Below are 24,689 nucleotides of genomic sequence, written 5' to 3'. Positions count from 1 at the left end.
TCTGTAAATTTTGTCTAACAGCTGTAAAATCACATCTGGGAATATGGCCCAGTCTTGTGTCCAATAGGTTATTGGAGGTTGGAAGTTAAGGTCAGAGTCATGAAAAGGTCAACTCAGATGAACAAAATCACATTTGCAGTTTGATGGAATTTCTAAAAGTCATTTTGGTTTGATAATGAACACACATGCACACAGTGTTGTAATTTCATTTCACAAGAATAACACATTTACGATTTTCAGAGGCCTTATCACACTATGGCAATTGAAGTTTCAGTTTGGCTGAAGCTAAACCAGTTAAAAGAGTATATAAAATTTTGAAGCTAGGAAACTTAGACTAGAGTATCCTACTTTGCAAAAACTTGGTTTTTAATACAGAAAAGAATACGTCAATTTATATAAATTGAGTTCACCATCATTAACAATAATTTGTCTCATTCATATTTTGTCAAATTACACCATGAAAACTAAAAATGCTTTCTGGTACAGAACTATTTTAGTGTATCAATAATTTGATTTCACATGTTATAACAGATTTGTTAAAAGTTCATTAGAACTAGAAGGACAAGGATGAACTTTGTGCTTATTTTTGAAAGTACAATGCAAATGCTGTTTTCATTTCCATCTTTATGACAATAAATTCACATGAAAACAAGCTTTAACATCTGTGTTTTGACTTCTTCTACTCAAACCTAAGCTTTTACAAACCCTGCTCTGCAGCCAGCACATTCCAAGAATATTCAAACAATTTTCTTGGATGAAATGTTAGGTGAAGTCACTCGTGGAATGCCCAGTGTCCAGTAAAGTCAACTGTTTTAAGGGCTGTGTTCAGTTATAGTTACTCACGCTGGAATTTCTGATGTGAATGTAAACAACCTCTCAGATTTCATACTCGGAAAATGATTTGAGCAGTCGAGGCCTTCATAATGTCGCAGTTCTTTCCGGAGTAAACACTTTCTGTATTTTTTTCCCGTTGCCATTTTATTTATTTTAAAACACCATGCTGTCATCTGATCCTGTCTCAACTTTCCATTTGAACAGCGTTGGATGATTATCTAGTATATAAGGGCAGAATTATGATGTAAAGTAATTCAATCTTTCTACTCAATCTTTCTCCGATTGTACAACACATTTTATTTCAGCGTTTTACACTTAGTCAACACAGCTGCTCTAAAATATTGATCAGAATTATAAAAAAATCGATGAAAGAGGAAATACTTAGCCTCACCTGACTCAGGTGAGAGAGATGTAGTGAGCTTTTTTTGCAAGTACAGGATAATTTGCATACACATGATTTTACATGCATGGGGCTACCCCGGTAGTTTACATAAATCTTGCTGAATGTATATTGTGGGCATTGTATGCATCAGCACTAAATGTACCTTTGAATTCCCTGCTATTTTTCCATGAATAAATACTTACTTTGATAACACCAGTACAATTACAAGAAGAAGAAGATGAAATGTCTTTACATGGTATTGATTCATCATTTTTTGGAATTTTCACAGAATTTTTTTTCTGCCTGTCATTATGATGTTTCAACTACAACAAATGGAAGTAATTCTTTGATTTATGATGTAATTTGTCATAAAATATTGCATTGTTATGGAAGAGTGGTTCATAAAAGCATAAGAAATATTTCACAAGCAGTAGACCATGAGAAAATTTAGAGTCGTCATCAGCAGAAATGACTCAACAATGTCAGCTTATTTTGTCTCTTGCATATCCTGTTTCATTTGTTGGATCTGAGATGATGTAGGTTTTTTTTTGTTGCATCGCAATTACTGAGCTGTACAGCACGATTCATACATCCATAGCATTATGATTAGAATATGACACAGGCAATTTACAGTGACTGTATCCCCTGGGTGATCGTACCCAACTACATGAGCTTCAGGGGTATTATCGACAAACTGTGCAGCGGAACGCTGTTTTGTTTGACTGAGCATAGTTTAGAAGTCATCCTGAGCATGAAATATGCAACTTTTTACATGACTTATTTGTATGTACCGCACCATCTCCCTGTTGGATAGTGGATGTTGATACACGTACAATCTGATGAATACTGTACCATATCAAGATCATAACCGTTATCTATGTACATGCTTTTGGGACACACAGTCCTGTTTTTTAAACAAGAATCATATACAAAGTACTTTATGGTTTTATATGAAATATTACTTGCTCTGGGGGAAACTATTTACATTTTTGTATAACATGTGTGACTTTAAAGATAATTCTTTTGCCAATATCGTCAAATATTATTCACATATTTTGTTGAATTCCTTTTCCATTACGTCTACTTTATCTTCTGTTTAAATATAAAATTCACATATAATAAATATATTTTTTTAGTCATTGATTTTCAATCAAGAGATTTGTTGAAAAATATATTTAATTATACATGTATGAAACTTATATCAAATTTGGCAATATTTGTTTTATCAATAGCTTTTGGACCTAACACATGTCATGTTTTGTTTTCTCAATGAAAATTCAAACAATAGGAATTGTCATAACATTGAACTTGAACATAGGAAATCTGTATTGGCTTATTACTTTCGGTTATGAGAGCTACCTGAAAAATTTGAAATACTAAATATTTAAATTTTTATTATTTTACCTCTGAAATGTTTGAAATGGGACACCATGTCAAATGCCCCATAAATGCTAGCAAAATTTTTAGGTGGCCTGTAACTATGTGCAATCTATCAGTACGCTAGTCAATAAAATTCTGCAAGTCAGCTACTTTATCAAAATTTCCTGAAAATTCAACATTCCGTAAAAGTTAACAGTCACTGCCCCAGGTGTGCCGTAAATGTCACCAATAATTAGTGGACAAGTTAGTATGATGTGGAACTCACGATAAGGAAAGTAATTTCTCCCTGGGAAAAATGGGTGTTGCATCTTCTCAGATACGACAAAGCTATCAATAAAATAGAAGTTGAATTGGCAACTATCTCTGAAAAGTTGTGTAAATTGCTTTGAATTAAAGATCGAGTGTTGGTGATTTTGAATTCTGAAATAATGGATAGGTATGATTTATAAGGTACAACACGCCTCGGGTACAGATACTGGGACTCTCAAATTTTTTCAACACTTTTCTGGTCTGTCACTTGTAGGGGCTCATTTTAAAGCTCTTGAAGTGAGAAAAACATTCACCATCTAAAATTGTATTTTTCTCCATAGAGTTAACACAGAGATGGTGGCCATTTTGAATTTCAAATATTGGTAAATATTAAGTAATTTGGTTGTCTAGTGCGAAACTTTGTACAGTGATCCCTAATTTTTATTCATGATTTTAGAAGAGAATAGTTGAAAGTTTCATTGAGGAAAGTTTGAGCAAAAGTCTTTCACCTTCGAGGCACGTACTACCTTAATAAATTTCTGTTTGCAATGCTACTGCACAAATTAACATCTAAAAGTTTCTCTGCAGATGTGATGACATTTATCTGTGACTGGGATGACATGAATTATACACATTAAATGCGTTATTTGAAATTCAGCCCAAACGATTAATGTTTACTAAAGAAAAAGTGAACTGTCAGGTATTAATCCCATGATAACTGATTTAAGTATCACAGCAATAAATTATCCTGCTGAAAAAATTACCACACTACATTTACATTTCCAATTTCACTTTTATCAAACCTGGTAACTCTAATTGAGACGAACTGACAATATGAAGACGAAATATCTACATGGCTCGAATTTCCCTGGAGAAAGTATGTCATTGAAAGCATCCAGTATATGGAATAATTTTTTGGAAATCAACAGTCGTGAACGGCAAACTGTGCTACTTTAATTGCTGACATCTTTCTATTTTAACCCTTCAACGTCATCAAAACAATTTTGTCTACCTGTATGGACTCTTTGGCCATAGAAATTTTCCTCCAAATAATGTCTCTGGAGAATATATCCGAGAGGATCACAAAAGTAAGGTTGCTTTACAAACATGCAAACTCTATTTCAAACAACAACAATCTAATTTATAAAATTCCTGTTGCGATGATGTCTGGAATAATCTGTTGCATCAGGTGTATATCACAGGTCTACATGTTCATGAAAAAGAGTAGATATTTTGTAAACAATGAACCATCTCAAAATATCTGACACAGACATAGACATGGACACAGACACACACACACACACACACACACACACACACAAAAGTTCATTGATTTATGTATGTAAAATGTGTTGAACTAAAATCTTTCAAATACTTGAATTTTCAGTTACCAACGCAATCCTTTTTTTATTTGAGACACTTATGGTTCAAGGCTTCTGGGGGCAAATTTCTTCTGCAAGAGGTCAACTTCACACTGTGTTTTGCACTAAAATTTCACGACCTATTTTGACTCATAATGTAATAACCATGAACACAGTCACACAGTAAAACCTTACTCAGTAATAAATAATGGAAGTCTTCTTCTGAACTTCAGCTATCCCATGTTTTGTACACTGAGACAAAGATGACAATTCTTACATGTAATGTTCCAAAATTCAAAATCCCCATATTTTTCTCAATGACAAAAATTCCAGTAATTGCTTGAGTTTAAATAATACTTAGTGATGTAGAAAGGTGATATTGGTCATAAATCTGATTGGGAAGGCTTTTAAGTGAATTAAATTGATCAAACTTCTAAAAGAATGACTTATTCACTGCTCACGAAGCTTCTGTGAATTATGACGTAGTTGCGGATTTCATGTACTTAGTGAAAGACCAGCTTAATTTACAAACACTGCTGGTCCCTGGAAACTGTAACCCTAAACTTTGATTTTACAAAAAATGCTTATACTGGTTACAACTTATGAAAACAAACTCAGACAAGGCAAATGAAACGGATTAGCAGAATTTCACCTATAATTACCAATACCAATCCCATGCATCGCTCTAATGTGCAAAACAAAACCTGGAATGATGACCTTACCTTCTTGGCATAGCCATCATTGACAGGTGATATAATTCCACCAATCACGTGAAATCTTCCTGTTTTGTGCAGATGATCCCGGGCAACCTCTGAAATAACAATAAATACATCCTCAGATTTTAATGTCCAGATAATACTTTGTTGTATTAAAGCTATCAATTAAATCTAGTGCTAATGTACTTATGAGTCATTCTGTTTTTTTATTTTAAACCAGTGTTTTTAGAAATTTATTGTTATTTACTCTTTGGAAATTATTTTGCCCTCTTTTATCAACATGTTCATATGTGATGACATTAATTTTGATGATGCACAACTTCCTATTCCTTGACATGTTTGAAAGTAACAAGATATGCTAGAGAAAGATTTCAAATTTACGTTATCTGCATTTACCGTGATCTTCCCTGTGTATGACACTAATTAAATCATGTTAGGGAAAGCACTGTTCATGCAATAATGTACCCCTCTCGACGCATCATAGATGAAAGCAAACTTTGCACAAGATAATTTACGAGGCAAAGCCCAGTACATTATGGAGTGTAAAGTTTACTTGAGTCCATTATGGGCCGGGAGGGGGTACATCATTGCTATTACTTTGTGGTTTTTGGCAATGCCGGTGATTTGTAGATGTATAAAACATCTGGGGCCACAATGCTGAATATTCAGATACATTATCAGTGATGATCTTGGGGATGACGTTACAAAATTCACTGGTATTGATGAAGCTGCAATATAATGTTCAATAGTTTACTGTATAACACCATTTCCCTGGATACAGTAAATGTGAACAAATTATGAATTTCTTCCTTTTTTTACTACCACATGATTGCCACGTTCATGCGCAAATATTTTCTACACGATGAGAACAAAAATCTGGCTGTCAATTATACAGCTTTAGCAATGTTTGATGTTGGACTAAAAATAAAAATTACAACATAGCCATCTGATAATTTCTCAAGCAGTGCATTAAGTACCATGTTTCATGTTAAAATCTCTGTTGTCTGCCTATGGGTTTTGAGGGACATCAGTCATACAGCTTAGAGGGGGAACCCTCCTGTGGTCCAACACTTCCGTCGAACCACTTTGGTCCACAAAAGCCATATCCTGGCCATAAGAAGTATTGCACAAAGATCACATTGTTTAAAGAAAGATGTTTCTTGAAGGAGCAATTCATCTGTGTTAAGTGATTTAGTTACAGCGATCATTTCACATTTATCAATCTCCGGCCATTTCTGGAATGTTTCACACAGTAATCACATGAAATAATTGTCCTTAATGCACCTTCAACATCAATGTAAGCGCCAATCACAGCATAAATTGAAATGTCTCACTGAATATTTCATTCATCACATAGCCATGATTGCTGTCTTCCATATTAGCCTATCAAATTGGAAATAAAAAATTCCGAAGACAAAGCTGACATCGTGACAGTGGAATGAATAATATAAATAAAGTGCCGGAGTTTTTAGATGAATGTTTGATTATGTCTTGACAGGGATGATGCATCAGTTCAGAAGTTTTTGATTATCTGAGAAATTTCTGATAGAGGTGATTTATCATGTGAAAGTTGGTACTCACTACACTGTGCAATATTTTCAAGACCTGAAACCAGGTTGCTTCAAAAAGAGGTCTACAGGTAAACTAAAAATGCATTCTGCAATTATAGTTTCCTTCAGCAGTAATTTAAACTGTTAAAATTGAATATATGGATGATCTCCCTGTTACTGAATGCTTATTAGCACTGGAGAACTCTGTTCAATAATGTTTAAAATACTTTACTTCATCGTTTTCAAGGCAAATACGAAACCATTACTGCTCACAGGAAACCCAAGGTAAATAGAATTTACAAATGAAATCACTTCATGACACTTTCAATTAGCACATTCTTTCTGAACTGCTCTTTCTATGCATTATGCTACATGATTGTTTAGGTTTCCTGTGAGCAGTAATGGTTGTGTATTTGCCTTGAAACTGATGAAGTAAAATATTTTTCTCATAGGGCTAGTGCATTTGGACTTAAAAAGTTTCAGTCACAGTCCTGTGTTTCAGTTTAAAGTGTGGTATTTAAATTTTTATAAAAATTGTCTGATATTTGCTACGGGATATGAAGATTTCTCAGTATTATAGAACACACCAGAGAACAGTATAGACATTTTTCTTCATCTATTTGGCTGTGGAAAGCACAAACATGGCTACAGGGACTTTAATTCTATGCTATTTGCCAGCATTAACACTGTGTGAAACTGTGCTGAACATGTCTAATTCTCATATAGAAAAGCGACCTAGCGGCCGATATAGCTCCGCTGTGTTTATGTAGAGAATAACTATTTTTGACACATGTTGATGAAGAGGTGGAAATCTTTGATAGCTCGATGCAGTGGCCAGAAAAAAGTGGCTAAAATAAGCTGCAAAAATACGCAATTGAAGATTTCATCATACTTTGAATGTATCACATAGGATCATCCCTAAGAACATGTCAACCAAAGCTATCTGATGAGTAGTTTTTGAGAATAAATTTTTTGACCAAAAAAGGCAACAATTGCCCCCAAAAGTAAAAATTGCAGATTTCATCATAATTTCAAAGATCAAATTTAGTTCATCTATAGAAACCTGTATACCAAATTTCAAAGCTGTTAGACAAGTACTTTTTGAGAAACGCATTTTTTGACCAAAAATAGGAAAAATTGCCCCAAAAATTCAAAATTGCAGATTTCATCATTATTTCAATAAATATCATTTAGTTCATCTATGGAAACCTGTATACCAAATTTCAAAGCTATCAGATGAGTAGTTTTGAATATACACATTTTTTGACCAAAAATGGCAAAAATTGCCCCAAAAATACAAAATTACAGATTTCATCAGAAATTCAATAATTATCATTTAGTTCATCTGTAGGAACCTGTACACCAAATTTCAAAGCTATCGGATGAATAGTTTTGGAAATACACATTTTTTGACCAAAAATGGCAAAAATTACCCCAAAATTACAAAATTGTAGATTTCATCATAATTTCAATAACTATCATTTAGTTAATCTGTAGGAACCTGTATACCAAATTTCAAAGCTATCGGATGAGTAGTTTTGGAAATACACATTTTTTGACCAAAATGGCAAAAATTGCCCCAAAAATACAAAATTACAGATTTCATCAGAAATTCAATACTTATTACTTAGTTCATCGATAGAAAGGCTGTATTCCAAATTTCAAAACTATCAGACCAGTACTTTTTGAGAAATAAATTTTTTGACCAAAAATGGCAAAAATTGCCTTAAAAATGCAAATTTGCATATTTCTGCACAATTTGAACAAATCTGAAATAGATCATCCCTAGGGACCTATGTACCAAATATCAAAGCTATCTGACTGGCAGTTTTGAAGAAGAAGATTTTTAAAGATTTTTTTACCAGAAATGACAAAAATTGCCTTAAAAATACAAATATGCAAATTTCGCCACGATTTGAACAAATCTGACTGAAGTCACCCTAAGCAAACTGCATATCAAATTTCAAAGCAATCAGACAAGCGGTTTCAGAGAAGAAGATTTTTTTACCAAAAACACCAAAAAATGCCCCAAAAAAACAAATATGCAAATTTCACCACGATTTGAACAAACTGAAGTGAGGTCACCTTAAGTGAACTGCATATAAAATTTCAAAGCAATTGGACTTGCGGTTTCAGAGGAGAAGGCAATTGTTGACGGACGACGACGGAAAATCAACCTATTTGATAAGCTCCGCGTCGCTGACAGCGGAGCTAATTCTCATATAGAAAAGGTGGTACTCTCATTTTCTATGGTGGTACAGCATTTCAAATTTTGACAGAATTCAAACTTAACTTGAGTCAATATTAGTGACCAGAAACAAGCCTTAAAATGATAAATCAGCAGCTTGGATGGACAGGCTGTCATGGGAATATACTCAGAACTATTTCTTTCAGATACATACTTAAAACTGACATTGAACCTGGAAAAATCAATTACCAAAATGGCCTGAGATCTTAAAAACTAATCTCCGCTGTTGTACATTGATGAATTGATTTCAAAAACATCCAATTACCGTCCAAATCAAGTCTCAGATGCCTTCATCTTTGGCAGTGATTGAGGGAACCCTCTGTGTAATTGTGGTTCCTGAGAGATCTGATTTGGCTTTGTGACTTAAAGGCACTTTTTGATTGCATTTGGCGGTACCAAAGTCATATTTTTAAACACAAGGTTAAAGGGAAGACTTGGTGACAGTCAAACAAATTACTGTGGAAAACTGTCTTGTTTTTCTACTCCTCGTTTCATTAAGTTTTTGAACCATAGAAGCTGTTACTTTTCCAATGTACACATCTTGGGAATTTCAGTTCAACATGATTTTTTTATTATTTTAAATATATGTAGTGTTTTTTTCTTTTTTGTATGGAATTAATTAGGTTGAGAAAAATCATGTACCGTATGCACCAGAAATCTGATCATACTCGGTAAAAAGACAATCTTTGAAGCAACGAAATAAATACTATTTGTGAATTCACTTTTTCAATATCACACAGCTATAAAACAAAACATTTTTCATAATTGATTTTTTAAGATATCTGTAAGAACGAAATCTACGGGTATGATATTTTAGAACTCTCACAGAAACACAAGAAATAAACTGGAATTGAAAGGTGGCAGGACAAGGGTTGAGTATTACACAAAGTCATATGCTGCTTTTTGTCATTATGAGTATAATGAAATATTTTGGAATTCAAGGCACACACTTTGGCAGTTATTCACAGGAAGAGATGGATGACACATTCTGATCAAAAGCTGGAACAGGACAAACTGTGAAAAAGGATTTCTGATAGATTTTAAATAATGTGTACAATGTTTGCTGTGACTGGTGGGTGCTGAAAGCCCCCTTTTGCTTATGCCCTTACTTACTTTTACTGTCACAAAAGGGTGTTCCTCAACATAAACTTTGGTGCATATCACTGCAGTGGGTAGATTTCCATTACGTCATACTGATCAAAGAAAAATTGAACTTTACAATTTAAACCTGAGCGGGAAAGAGCTTTCGACAAATTTTTACCGTTCGTTTTTGTTCATAAGTACTTTAGCATCTCACAATCTGAACACACTTCACTTTGGTAGTTACGCATAATTTGGCTTGTATTGAAGACAAAGACAAAGATTACATAAACTTACAGTACACTGACTGATGTAGAAGATCTGACATGGTGATTTTTCTGAAGCTGTTATCTCTCATTTCATTTTTGTGGCAGTTTCACCTTTAGTTTAATACATCATTTGTATATTTATCACATTTTTACCTTTTATCTTTCCTAATTTAAAAAGAAATTCTGACCTTTTGATATGGTACCATCTTCCATGGGAAACTTCAAAACTGATTTTTTCTCTAAAAGAATGTGTGTTACTGAAAATATATGTTCATTGGTAACAATGTGACCCTGTTTCTAAGTCTCAAGTAAAATATCAAATCACTTTTCATTATATGACATTTTTATAATATTTTACCTATCGATCTTAGCACTACACTAATATGAAATCAAGCTCTTTTCATCAAAATTTGGTTTCCTATGTAAGTGTCAATTTGATCTACTATTTCACTCATCTGGTTTTTTTCAACCACTGACAAATCAATTTGGCTCCACCTGGCATAATTCTGACACCATTTCAAAGATTTGGATAAAAAAACAGAAACAAGCATTATCAAGCTATTATCAAAGGCACAAAATGAATTGTAAATGTAATTGAAGGAGTAAAGTGACTTGTGCAAAGAAAAGACAGGTAAAAAAATCTGAATCTTTCTTAAAGGCACTAAGGGAACCTACATGTGAGGCTGCTATCTCATTGGTTTAGAATTGAAATAATTTATGCAAATTGCATGGTACCCTTCAAGGTGTTTGTGAACAGTCATTGAATTGGTAAGCAAATTCACATCAGACCACCTTGGCAACAAATGACAACAATGGTTGTACTGAGCAGTGACTGCCCAAAACTTCACAACCAGAAAACTCTCTTATGATACATTTGTGGTTCATGTCATCAATTTGGAAAAAGACACATTCACAATATGCAACAACAGCAGTTTTTACTGTGAATTTCAAGTGACCATGCCGATGACATACCTATTTTACCTGCATTGAATTCTAAGAATTCTCTTTACGTAGGCTTTGCGTCATCATACAAAAATAGTGGTTTAACTGCAGCTTAGGAAAAGGGGTTAATATGATGTTACTCTTGCAATGAGAGAGTATACCATTATTTGAACCTTATTGCAGAACACTTCTAGCAATGATGGAGCAATCAGCTCGGGTTAATGCTTTTGGATTCCAAAGACGTTGATGAGAATTTATTGGATGGAGAAAGGCAAACATATGAAACTCTGCAAGGTTAATCAAAATATAGACTGTTGCTTGCACAAACCTTAGATAAATAATTGAAAGAGACAAGACCGAGTCAAAGCAACATTTGTTGATGCAAAAATGTTGTAAATATGAAAGCAGAATGAAACCTGCTTGAGGCCACTGGTTGGGTGTTCACAGCTTGCCTGCAGTGCCTATGATGTTGATACCTGCTGTGACTGAGGAAATGCAGCAGGCAGGCTAGCAACAGCCACTTCTCAACTACTGTGTGAATTTAGTCTATTTACAAAGCACAATCACCACCATGAATGTTTCAATCAAGGGGCGAGCAGAACCATAACATTTTCTAGAGTTTACAAGGTCTCAAATAATGGTTCTAAAGTACATTGTATACATGCAATCCGGGATGGACTTAGAGTTTACAGATTTTCTAAAGATAAAATTCTGATGTTCCAATTACACTGATACAGTATTGTCAAGGGCAGCTAGCCAGATCGCTGGATAGAGCTCAAATGAATAAAATGCAGTTGGACTGACACCTGAGACTCAATGAAAGGATGGCATATTGGTAGGGTGTTGTGGTGACATTGACACCCTTCCATACAAGTTCACTGGTATGTTTCAAATGCATTCTTGGTGACAATATGAGGGTAAGGTGGCTTCAACATTTATTTCCTACAGTATCCTTGAACTGGTGCATAACTTATCAATGGGAGACTGGGAATTCATGGACCAATGGAGATTATTTGACCTCTGATCAACTCATGGAATGGAACTTTAGACTTAACCTCCACAAAAATACTATGTTATCAGAGACTACAATTTAGAAGTCTTAAAAGTTTCAAGTTGCTCATGCTCAGTTGTCAATGATGCATAATTTTATTTCAGGGATGGTGTTAGCTGTACAGTAGGTGAAGCACTTATACTAAGAAATATATTTCAGCAATATCTGAATCAATACATGTACCGGTATGCCAAAACTTTACATATATTTTTATGTCATTTTTGTTGTTGTAATTTTTTTTAATTTTACTTTGCAGAAGATTAGCCATTTTGGCAGACCAAGCTACAGACTTTCAAATAAACTTTTAAATTAAAATGAAAACATATAATAAAAAAATATTATTTGAACTTGGGTGGGTGGTTTTTCAGAGATATTGTGACATGTATGCAAAGTTAAACCAACACAGAATCTACTATATAACCATGTTTAATCATGTAAAACACAGTATAACCTGATATTCCGTAACCTTGACAAACACACTGCAGCATTTGCACGCTTAATTACCTAAAGAATTTAACCACAGAACATTTTACAACATGGTGTATATAGATTTATTATTGTTGCACTTATCTCTTATTACGCTCATGCTAGTTGTTTGACATTTTCAACAAAACTGAGAATTTTTTTCTTGACACACACATTAATAGAACTTTATAAAAATGTATGTTGTAAACATCTAAAGTTACAATTTCTTATCTATGATCATGGAGGAAACTAGATTAACTTCACAAAATCATCACTTTTTTCACTTGCTGCCGTAGTTGGTAGGATAAATAAAGTTTGTGGAATGTACATACATAATTGACAATGCTGGTTTGACTTGATATCATGTGTTTAATGTGTCAATCTTGTCAAGACAGAGTCAATGGCATTTTGGATGTGATTTTGAGGAAATACAGAGATTACATCTTCAGCAAATATGACTCAATGAAAACTTTTTCATTTTGTTTGTATGCTAAAAACAAATTATTCTGAGCAGGCAAAAATATGCAAAACCTTCATGGATGTATAAAATCTGAGTTTGCATAGGAAAGGGGAAAAGTGATCTGGAAAATGGCTGGTAAAGTGCAAAAATGCAAATACAAAGTGTACAGTACCTTTGAACCCTTGGAGTGTCGTAATTTTTCCCACCAAAATTTCAGTGTAATACATTTATTTTACCAATTTTTATGAATTTTTCTGTTACCTTTTTGATTGCTTAGGACCAAAATGACATACCTTTTCATTTGCTACAGTTTTTAACCAAAATTTTTGGAAAAATCTAAAAAAAGTTGTTGTATAGGCATGGTTCAGAGGGACCGTGGTATTGGCAACAAAGATTGACTTTGGCATGTATGTTGTGAGTTTTGTGTACGGTAAAAGGGTATGAATCAGTTAAGGTTCCAAGACAAGAAATTGACCATTTTAAACTAACAATTCTCTAGTGTTTAGTAAGCTCAGAACCCCCGTAAATTGTATATTTTCGGAAAGCCTAGATATAGGGGAACATTTTGGTTACCATAGTTTTACCATTGTTTACATAACTATCACGTGACAGGTAATTTGCATAACCTTTCAAAAATCGGTTTTCCCTATGTTTTGTTTCAATGCTTTGAGATATGTGGCTGAAATTCATGTGAATGCAAGCTATCCTACAGGTCTTCAAAAGTGTGTCTCAGAATTTTTTTAAACCTTCTTAAACAGTTTTTATGCCAGAAAAACTTCCAGAGCAGTGAATTTTACCATAGTTGATTTCTTTAAAATTGTGCTCCAAAAAAACTAAGCAAGATATAAAAAATCTGAGACACACTTTGAAAGAGCATTGTGACAGCTTGCATTCCAGCAAGTTTGAGTCAGATATTTTGAAGTATTGAGACAAAACATAGGGAAAACCGACTTTTGAAAGGTTATGCAAATTATCTTGTCACATGATAGTTATGTAAACAATGGTGACACTGTGGTTACCAAAATGTTCCCATATATGTAGGCTTTCAGAAAATGTATACTTTACGGGGGTTCTGAGTTTATTAACCGTTAGAGAATTGTTAGATTAAAAAGGTCACATTTCTTGTCTTGGAACCTTAAATTCTAAACATCAACAGTAAATTTTGTCAATATTGATAATTTTTTCATTTGTAATAGCTGACAATCACATCGCGATATGTGTTCAAATAAAAATGGACGGACAATGAATCATTGAGGGAAAACACCCTTTGGCATTTTTCACCCTAGAAATTACACCCCTTGGACAAAAGATATTTTTTGTGAGAGGATAAGAAAACTAGTAACTGGGATCATGGGAAAGTATTCAATCAAACAGGATTGTCATAGCTTTTATTTTGCTCAGACTTCCTTGATGATAAAAGAACAATCCAGTAAATTACTTCCTTGAGTGCACAGGCTGCTACAGGCATACTGTATCTTTCCATCTATATTTGGGATCATGTGAAACCTTTTAGTTTCCAGATTCCTATGCACATGTCTATGTTCACACAGTGTTACATTCATTACATCAAATATTAGGTGTGTTTATGACGACATTACAGTATTAGCCTATCAATATCGAAGCCCTTTACGTTAATTAAATGTAACAAAGTTTATAAAACAGAATGTTGATATCAATTTGTAACTGTAGGTTTGGGAAAGAAATATTAGTTGCACCTGCAGCAATGAAATTTAACCAGAAGAGAGCATAGTCATTGATCGATTATTCTTGAAAGGTCATGTCTACTTGAGGCAGAACAGGATGTGAATAACCATTCTGTCTCTATCAGCTTCAATCTAAGTTGCCATCACTTCCCCTTTGAGCAATTCTCAAGAAAGTTCCAGAACTACAATTCACTTGTGACCTGATCAGTTTGCACGGTAATCTTGACAAAGCTTTCTCTAGTCTGCCTTCTCTAGGTCCACTGGGGTTCTCGAAAGTATTGAGTTCATAATTCATTAAAAGACAATAATCAGGAGAATGTGTGAGTTACACATCATTTGCTGCTGTGGAAGAGGTGCAATTTACATGTGTTATATATGCACTGAGGTGTCATCGCAATAACAAAATTCTTAAAAAACATTTAAAATTTAAATCTTTAAGTACAAAATAAATGTCAATACCTATGTTCAAAGACACTATCACTTGATACAATGATAACATTTATGAAGAATGAAACATTGCATACTGCTGCGTTCTTTACCAGTAAATTTTAACATACGACAGTCAGCCATTTTTTTCTTACTCAACGCATGTGACGTCATTTCAGAATGACATTTTATAAGCTTTGCCCATTGAAAGAACTTCCCAACGAAGTAAAAAATGTATTGTGTGATGTTGGTCATATGGAAAAATAATATTCTATTGTGGTAACATTTGGATGTGTGCAACTGCCTCTTGGTAGAAAGAAGAATCTAAAATTGTAATGTAAACACTCAACGTTTCTGAGAAATGAGACGCGCTTTTATATGATGAAGCAGACGAATTTCGAGTGAAGACGACGGTGAAAGCACACAACCACGGGACTCGGGAGCCACTTGGACTAGGGCGAGGCTGTGGTTCGCAGAAATGAACAGAAAGCAGGATGGAATCTGAACAAAACAATAGGCAGTTCTCCGCAGGGGCAAAGGAATTTGAGAGACACACTTTCGATTTGCCAGGTACATCAAATAATATACATCCACATTCACGTTAACACTCGTATGTAAATGTAACCCGACTGGCTATGAGTTAGTAAAGATGTTCTGAAAGTCAAACGGATGAAATAAATATCTGACCCACCATAGTAGAAATATGTACAATGTTAGAGAAAGCTTTTCGTATATGAAACGACAAAACCATAAGAATAAGCGTAATTTAACTACTTGAATCTGGATTTCGTCGTCACTTACCATATTATGCAAATACGAAATGATAACATGAATACATAAAAATGGAAACGTTCAGCAAATTTTTACTTCTTAAAAAACAAAACGACTTGTACTTTCTTTTACGGACCACACACAATATTATACTGGATTACTGTACCACAAAACCGAAGAACAACCCTAGCCCCAATGTACGCTAGAAACACTTACCGAACATCCGAAGGTGCATGTTCGTTATAGGATTGAAAGATCCACAGGCCAACAACACGACTTTCGCCGGGGAGGCCATGTTGCAAAGTCTGGATAAAATCATGAGTCTTCCTTCGTTACTATTTATGTATTTCAGGTCACGGTTGAAAGGTCAAATCGCCCGCGAACTAATTATTAATATGTTTTGACGCAATAAAAGGGGTGTACATGTTAGATTCTTGAATTTTGGTAGCATAGTAGGTTAAAAAGACTTAAAGAAGACAAAATAAAATGTTTGAAAGCTTATATTTTTTAAAAACTGAAAATTTTTGGAGTATTTGTTGAGGAATGGAGTGAAAAACAAACAGACCATATGCAACTCCGGGCCTAAATCAATGTTATGTCGATATTATTACTGTGCTTTTGAGCCAAGGAAGGAAATTCTAAGCCAGTTTCAAGATATGCACAGTATTCTTAATGTATCATGATGAGAAAACAGACGCTGTCGTTTTTCTCACACGCCCGACCAACTTTTTTGTCATCATTATTACTCAGTTCGCGTGCTCATCATGCAACTAGAGTTCATCATCATCATCATCATCATCATCATGTGTTGCCGGAGGAGGGGCAGCTGAAGGGATTCAGGATTTTCCAGAAGTGTACTTTCATCATTCGACCACTGGTGAGTTGCAAATCCAAGCCAACGGAATCATGTATACGCCAAAACGTTAAAAGAGGGATATGTTCTGGCGCTAGCAACATTTCGCCGGAGAATAAGGAACATGCACCAAAGTTGACAGGCTCGATCGATAGAGGGCGACATACAGATAAAACTAACCGAAGTGCAACTGAGGTTGAGACTGAGCTGGCAGCAAACGAACAGGATCTTGAAGTGAATAATACAAATTTCAACAGTTTTGATGAACAGTACTTTGAGAATATTCTGCATGACACAGATCTTGAAAAGCATTGAAAGAGGGTCCATTGCGGATGAAAAAAGAATGTGCAACACGCCACAAACTCAGGCAGGACATGACCATAACATTGCCGATATGGGTGAAATCGACAGCCAGTATTTTGAAAGTGCCACCACAGCAGGGGACACGGGATATTCATCTTTTTCCATTGATCAAGAAGAAATTCACAACATAGCTGACATACAGGAAGGTCATGACAATGAAATAGATCAGCAGTATTTTGGCGCAGGTTGGAGCTTTGAAAATGTCCCCAGGGCTTCTGAATCTTTCAAGTTTATCCATCAAACTATACAGGATCATAGATTTGTTGAAAGGACTATGAAAAGAGAACATAAAATGTTTGTCGATACCTCAGTAGGTGAAGAAGCAATTTTAGATCAGGAAGTTGACGTAGATGTTGAAAAAGAAGAAAAGGCAATGATTGGGAGATTGCAGAAAGCCCTGCAAGAACTAGATGGACAAAACCAGAAACACAGTTTACAGAATTTAAGCAAGTTTCATGAGACTCCAGTATCAGGAGATGAAGAAACCCTACACGCGGATTTTAATTACTTAAGCACAGAAGCCCATAGAGTGATAGATCTGGAGGAATTGCCCAGAGATGTAGCTAATGTGTTGGCTAGAGAGTTTGCCAGAGAACATGCAAAAGTTGAACATGATACAGATTTAATATTTGGTACAGTAGATTCTGCAAATCTGGAAACTGCTGTTGCCGATGTCCTTAAATCCCTGAAGAAAAAACGCCAGCCAGTCCGGAAGCCAAGGATACCAGGATCTGAGAGGATTTTTGGCACCCCTGATCCAAGCGTTCCATCAAGTGATATGCCTTGTGCAGGATGTGGTGCTACTCTCCACTGCCATGACATTGCTAAACCTGGATATCTTCCAAGCGAGAAGTTCAAAGCTCTGGATTTACTGGAGCTGGGAAAGACAATTTGCCAGAGGTGTTGGCTGCTTACTCATCACCAGGTTGCCCTTCAGGTCAACATCAGTGCAGAAGATTTTCGAAAGACAGTATCGTATATAAAGAAGAAAAAAGCCCTCGTTCTCTGTATGGTCGATCTTATGGACTTTCCCTGTAGTATTTTCCCCAATTTGCGAGAACTCATAGGAACAAACAAATCCGTTGTTATCATTGGAAATAAAATGGATCTCCTTCCACGAGACTCACCAAAGTATATGGATCACATCAAAACAAAGCTCCTCCAAGAATGTGTGGAAGCTGGTCTTGCCCCTCTTGACAGAATCAAACATGTAAGCTTGATCAGTGCCAAGTCTGGTTTCGGGATTGAAGACCTCATCACAAATCTACAGAAAATATGGAAGTACAAAGGCGATGTTTATCTAATAGGTTGTACAAATGTTGGCAAGTCATCCCTCTTTAATCAGCTTCTCAGGTCTGACTACTGCAAGACCAAAGTGTCCGATATCATACACAGGGCAACCATTTCTATCTGGCCAGGGACCACTTTAAATTTACTGAAATTTCCCATATTGAGTCCCACATCAGCCAGAATGGCACAGAGGAAAGAGCGTTTGGATGCTGAAAACAAACAGGAAAAGATAAGACGGAAGAAAAGGATCAATAAGCAAGAAAAACCTTTCAACTTTGACTCCTATGTGAGTGGTAAGTTAACCTTTCAAATTTGACTCCTGTGTGAGTGGTAAGTTAACCTTTCAACTTTGACTCCTATATGAGTGGAAAGTTGACCTTTCAACTTTGATTCCTCTGTGAGTGGTATCTCAGTTTATGTCCTTTTTAAAACAGAATTAGGTAGCAGTGAACTTTTTATCGTAGAAAGTGCAGATGTTTTAATGTGTAACACTCAGCTCTTGACTGCCATAACAGCTAATGTACGTTCCAGTATGGAATACAAATGCTTGTTATCACATCTTATCACATCTGTGTGGGCGCCCAAGTGCTCGACGAGCTCCAACCCTAGGGTCAGAGGTTGTAGAGTGCAGGAGCACTTGAACATGTCTTACACTTTCAGTCTAATCTTTTGAATGTTTTTGTATTTTCAAAGTGATGATGTATATCATATGTGTGATTGAATTGTCAAAGTTAGTCAAGTAATATAAAACTTATCTTTTGTATTTGTTTGTAAATATTTGGCCCCGGTTTATCATGATTTCTGTAAAGTTATGTACAATAGCAATCCAAAATGAATCCAGAAGAGTTTTTAAATTCTTCATTTGCATTAAAACTATGAAAGAAATCCTTTCAAGAGAGATATATAATAATATGCAGGGCTGTAAAAATTCATTCTGTATGTGGTGGATCCGAACCAGTGCCAATATAAATCCAGCATTCCAGATTTTGGGTTTGTTAGTTGTACATACATTCTCTATCACACAAGTGAATCTATCAGTATTAATTTGTTCCAATAAATTTGATGGGCCCTGACCTCAATCTGTTGGACTTTGCTATTTCTGAATGTGCCTACAGAATACTAGGCTCAATTGAGTTCTAGCCACAGTAAGAAACTCTATTCTGTGTCGGTAATTTTGAAACCTGGCATCGCTGCGTGAGTGTTGTATGATTTACCAAAATGAAAAACCCATATAGAATAAAAGTGATGTGTATGTCTCTTCTCAGGCACAGTAAAGCAGACATTTCAGACTACTGAAGAAGCAACAACAGAACTCAGCTTTGATGCAAACAATAACCCTTTCCAACTGGAAGTTACGGATCCAGAGAAACCCAAGTCTGAATCCAAGCCTGTCTGGAGGTCCAGTCACATGCCTGAATTACCCCATCCCAATGAACTCAAGCAAGCCAGATGGTTCTTTGATACACCAGGTGTTGTCAGTGAAAATCAGGTGATTAAAATATGCTCGCAATTTTCCGTATAATGTTTGATATGGTGTATCTGCTGATGAGAATCAAAATTTTTACAACATGTCTTTCTTGAATAGTATTAGCTTGTTTTGTTTGAAGGAATCTCATGAAAACATTTGGTCATTTTGCAAAATAATTCACTTTTTAAAAATTTGATGCCAATCTGTATAGACTACGATATTTCAAATATTTATTTGTGTGGGTCGATATTACTCTATCTTCTGAGGCGTGAGGATGAATTTTTGTGCTGTACAAAAAAAGATTACCAATAGTCCACAAAGGTCCATTGGTTGGTCATGGCTTGTGCAGGACATTTTACTGGAGTACATGATACAATCTTGATCTTGATCACAGGGTGTAGATTATAATCACTCATTTAGTAACCCTAATCCTGGTTTGTAGTTTGTTTTCTCTTGAATCAACCAGGCTTTGAATAAACTCTTGAATGAGAATATGTATACAGATGACTGTAATACAATGTGGTAAACTGCAGTGTTTAGATACTATGTTATTCTTCATACATATCCTGCTTTCATTGGTAGATATTGACAAAGCTAACCACAGAAGAATTGAAGTATGTGATCCCATCGCAAGTGTTGCTGCCACAAACCATTCGCATTAGACCGTCTCAAGTTATGTTCTTGGCAGGCCTGGGACGACTGGACTATATAAAGGTAATTTCACCTCTTGATACTGCCTCCTGTTTGGACACAGCATTGACTTAAGATCATAAACAACGTATAACCATAAGCTGTTGTTTGATCTGATGTACGGTCTTTTATTTATGTATCCTCTGTGTGCATGTATATCAGTACAAGTTTGTGTGTTTTTGTGAATTAGATAGTGGTTGCGTACAGGAAAGAATACTGTAATACTGGAGTTTGTGGGAAACCATATAAGTTCCAAATGTTTAGCAATTACACATTTAGACTTTGACAGAAGAATAGCCATGTTCTATTTCCAGCCTTCAGAATTTTTACCTTTCATCAACATCTAATTTCATCGTATACATTTCACCACCAATGTCTACATTGGACTCAAATAGAGATGTTCAACAATTCCAAATGAAAGACTAAACTACCGGTATAAGCTTACATTAGTTGTGTACTTTCTAGTGAAAGCGTAGATATATACTCCAATCATATTATGGAGGCACTGTGCACCTCAATATCCAATTGGCTTTGACTAAAGACAAGTACAGGTGCTCCTTTTTCTACTGTCCATGTTTGATAGGCTCCCTTTTCAACACAAGTGCACTCAAATCAAAATTATCTGTGTCCCTGTTACCTATCGAAGCACATGATGTAAATTTTATTTTGATAAGATGTCTCCACTTTCTCAATGTTATTGATTCTTTGGAGGTAAAATGCAATACAATTGCGTGATCAATTATTTTAGGAAGTGATGTATCATGTATTTCATTGATTTCCAGGGTGACAATCCCATCATGTTGACAGTATTTGCCTCACATCGTCTTCCAGTACACGTCTTTGAAATGGATCAAGCAAATGACATCTATGCAAAGCATGCTGGGAAGGATCTATTCAAGGTTTGTTATGATCTGTACATGGATTGGTATGTGCATTAAGTTATGAGTTTTGAATTTTAAATACAGTTATTCTCGGTTTCAATTATAAAAATTCCTTTAAAAATATAATTCAGCTACATTTGTTCTGCAATATGAAATCTTCAATATATCTGCAAGCTGCAATCAAATGATATTTTGCTAGAATTATAAACACTCTATCCATGACCTCAACACAAATAGTATAAAAAATACCTAGATTTTAGCAAGCATCTTGAAATCTATTGGTTGATACTGGAGATCTATGTAGATAGTACAAGGATTGAAGTGGTATTGTTGTTTTCTGAAAAAATGTTGACCGTCGAATGAATACACACCTTTAGGAACTGACATCATCAAATTTCATTTCCAGCTTTTTGTCTGTTTTCAGTCATGAGAATGGTAATTCACTTTAAAATCTGACTAAAGAGTGACATGTTTATTGTACAAGTGTAACGTTGTCCTCTTCATTTGTTTTGCAAATGCTAACTCACAGGTTCCAATTGGTGGTAGAGAAAGACTGCTGACGTTCCCAGCTCTTGTCCCAAAGGACATGACTGTGGATGGAACTGGATGGAGGGAAAGTGCTGCAGATGTAGTGTTTTCATCAGCAGGTATTTGAAAACTTCCTTCTGTTTGTGAGTATTTTGCTAGGAAACATCCATCCACATTCTTCAATGATTTTGGATTTATAAACAAATATTATGTCATGTTCTTGTACATATTATGAAACGCGTCTGGTTGGTAGGATGCCCACATAAAAGCAATCTATGGGTAATTTTGAATCAACAAATGGTTTCTTAGTGCATACTTGAAAATGGCTGCCAAGATAGAGCTCCATGTAAATTTTGAATATTACATGCATACTCAGCAAAATAACTGAAAATTTACCCTTTGTATTCACTGACCAATACAGCAATAAAGTTTACCGTTTTAGGCGGTAATTAGGTGATAAAAGAACAATACCGGTAGTTCTGATGAGGGCACTGTTACATGTAACATGGCAGTTAGAATTTGAATTTTTCCCAATACTGATGTTTTTTATCGGTCAGTGTGGGGTGGACATGACAACGCTGACACAGCTTGTATTGCTCAATTTGATGTAATTAAGAGCTAATGAGAGTAATGTTGGATGGTAACTTTTTGAAGGACAAAAATTCATAAAAGATATAGACATATCATAAGAGTTGAGCCTTGAAATCAGAATTTAGGACATTGTAAAATAAGAGAGCTCTTTTGTTTTTTATATTATTATATTATTTTACATTATATTATCAAAAAAGATACAGACATATCATACTCAGAGTTGAGCCTTGAAATCAGAATTTAGGACACTGTAAAATAACAGTGCTCTATTCTCATGAGCAAACGCTGTTTCTATCAAATCTTCCATTTGTGTTCCCATATCCATGGTAAACATTTACAATAGGTCTGACAACATCTCTTTGCAGCTGTTCAACCTTTCCGACTGGTGTAATAAATATGCTCAAAGTTTTATAGCTTTTGTATTCTATTGTTCTCTTAGGGTGGGCGGCAGTAACCATGGCCAAGGGCAAGACAGTTGAACTGCGTGCTTACACACCAGGTGGTATTGGTTGTGTGCTTCGAAAGCCAGCTCTTCTTCCATTTGCTGTCAATCTCCGAGGAAAGAAACACACAAATCTTGATAAAAGGGCATTCTACAAAATTGACATGAAAAAGTTGATGAAATAAAGAGTTTGGACTTGATGAGTGTTTATCTGAAACAGTCTGCATTTAATGTAGTAGAGTGCAACCATCATTTGGCACTAATACTATAGAAATAAAGGATGACACCCTGACCATCAACGTTTATTTATGGGCAAGGGCAAGAAGAAAGCCAAAAATTAACGGGCGAGGCTTGCCAAGCCATTTAATTTTGGCTTTCCTCTCACCGGTGCTCCTTAAGTAAATGGTCAGGGCGGAGTCTGTTATTTCCATTATATTATCAAGAAAACTCAAAATTTACAAAAATTTCCTATGCAAAAGGCAACAAGGACCCAGAACTTATATTACACAAATATTGAACTCACTGAACAGTGACATGCTGTGCTGTATGCGAGTAGTGCAATACGTGACGCACTGTCATGTGCACTGTAAATATTTTGCAAATCCGGAGATTTTTTGGAGAAGTCTGTAAACACTGATGCAAACTGCAAAAAGTTGTTCATTCCAAATGTGTAAGCTACCAGACAAGAAGTTTCAATGATGAAGGTATTCTGCCTTGAAATTTACATATGCAAGTTTCACCATTATTCAATGTAATCAGATTGAAATTAAAGCTGAAAATCAAATTTTCTAATTGTAATACTGGGTACTATAATGCATTATTTGACATTTCTTGTGTGTGCCAATGTTCTGCATTCATGAAATATTTGGAATCTGAAGCCCGCCTAACTTTCAGACACAATAGTGACTGCATGAGGTAGTCGTACGGATATCAACCATGTTGTGTTGGGCAACCATGCATTGACACACATTTCTAGTGTCTTACAATTTCTGAAGTAAGACCAGGGCCTCTTCTTTTATACCCAGAGTTTGATCCTCCAAGCTATTGGCATGGAAGAGTGTAGCAATATAGCCTACTGTTCAGAAAGGGGGTCTGGTGTGAATATTGGTGTCGTGAGTATAATATAAAGGGTTTTGCGGTGGTTTAAGTACCACTAAATGATCTAAAATCTGAAATGTCGGCGTGTTGGGTTAAAATTAAGAAAGTGTGACAGCTGATACGAATGAATGTTATCATCAGATGGTAAAATATTGCTGTAGAGCTGATAGATGACGACTGTTGTGGATCTAGAACAACCTGTGGCTCCCATCACTTTGGTATAAAACCTCATTGTTGATTGCACCAAAGTTCAGGGAGCACAGTTCAGGGAGGGGTAAGAGGGCACAATACTTGGACGTGACATTTGACATGGTTGAAGTATAACTCGTTCCAGTGCATGTTCATATTGAGCACTCCCATGGCAAATGACACGTCTTCTATCAAACACATGCTGCAAAATTGGTTAACAACTCCGTGACAAATTTTTCTTGTAATGATTTATTTTAATGATAATAAAATATATGAAAAAAAAATGTATTGAAGATCAACCTAATTAAATTCAAACCACCATTAATATTATCAAATTTTCTATCCTATTCTACAGACATTTCCTAAACTAGAAAGATAAAATTTACAAAAAGTGTAAAAAAATCATCTC

The 24,689-nt window shown here is 35.3% G+C and overlaps 2 protein-coding genes across 5 annotated transcripts in view; one reads left to right on the top strand and one right to left on the bottom strand.

Moving 5' to 3' along the window:
• LOC139119897 (nicotinamide/nicotinic acid mononucleotide adenylyltransferase 3-like) overlaps positions 1-16,264 on the bottom strand; it is a 57,634-nt gene extending 41,370 nt beyond the window's left edge. For all 4 annotated transcript variants that reach the window (XM_070683846.1, XM_070683847.1, XM_070683848.1 and 1 more), the window contains exons 1-2: positions 16,104-16,264; positions 4,929-5,017 (exon numbers count right to left, since the gene is read on the bottom strand). In XM_070683846.1, coding sequence (XP_070539947.1) covers positions 4,929-5,017; positions 16,104-16,206 — 192 coding nt within the window. In that variant the 5' untranslated portion in view covers positions 16,207-16,264. The remainder of the gene's footprint in view (positions 1-4,928; positions 5,018-16,103) is intronic.
• A 182-nt stretch (positions 16,265-16,446) lies between these two features.
• LOC139119895 (nitric oxide-associated protein 1-like) lies at positions 16,447-24,043 on the top strand. The gene is made up of 6 exons (XM_070683844.1): positions 16,447-18,686; positions 19,659-19,882; positions 20,444-20,575; positions 21,334-21,450; positions 21,962-22,079; positions 22,991-24,043. Exons 1-6 carry the CDS (start codon positions 17,003-17,005, stop codon positions 23,176-23,178), a joined length of 2,463 nt encoding a protein of 820 aa, XP_070539945.1. The 5' UTR covers positions 16,447-17,002; the 3' UTR covers positions 23,179-24,043.
• Positions 24,044-24,689: the final 646 nt, after the last annotated feature.

The sequence above is a fragment of the Ptychodera flava genome, chromosome 20 (genome assembly GCF_041260155.1).
Source record: "Ptychodera flava strain L36383 chromosome 20, AS_Pfla_20210202, whole genome shotgun sequence".
Lineage (NCBI taxonomy): Eukaryota > Metazoa > Hemichordata > Enteropneusta > Ptychoderidae > Ptychodera > Ptychodera flava.
The sequence above is the reverse complement of the archived record's forward strand: the minus strand, read 5'-3'. Positions and strand labels throughout refer to the sequence as shown.

Bases quoted from the DNA above. Each gene is read 5' to 3' on its own strand.
- LOC139119895 (XM_070683844.1), top strand. From the start codon at position 17,003: ATGAACAGTACTTTGAGAATATTCTGCATGACACAGATCTTGAAAAGC. The intron at 18,687-19,658 runs GTAAGTTAACCT...GTCTCTTCTCAG, and splicing joins CTTTGACTCCTATGTGAGTG to GCACAGTAAAGCAGACATTT. The intron at 20,576-21,333 runs GTAATTTCACCT...ATTGATTTCCAG, and splicing joins GACGACTGGACTATATAAAG to GGTGACAATCCCATCATGTT.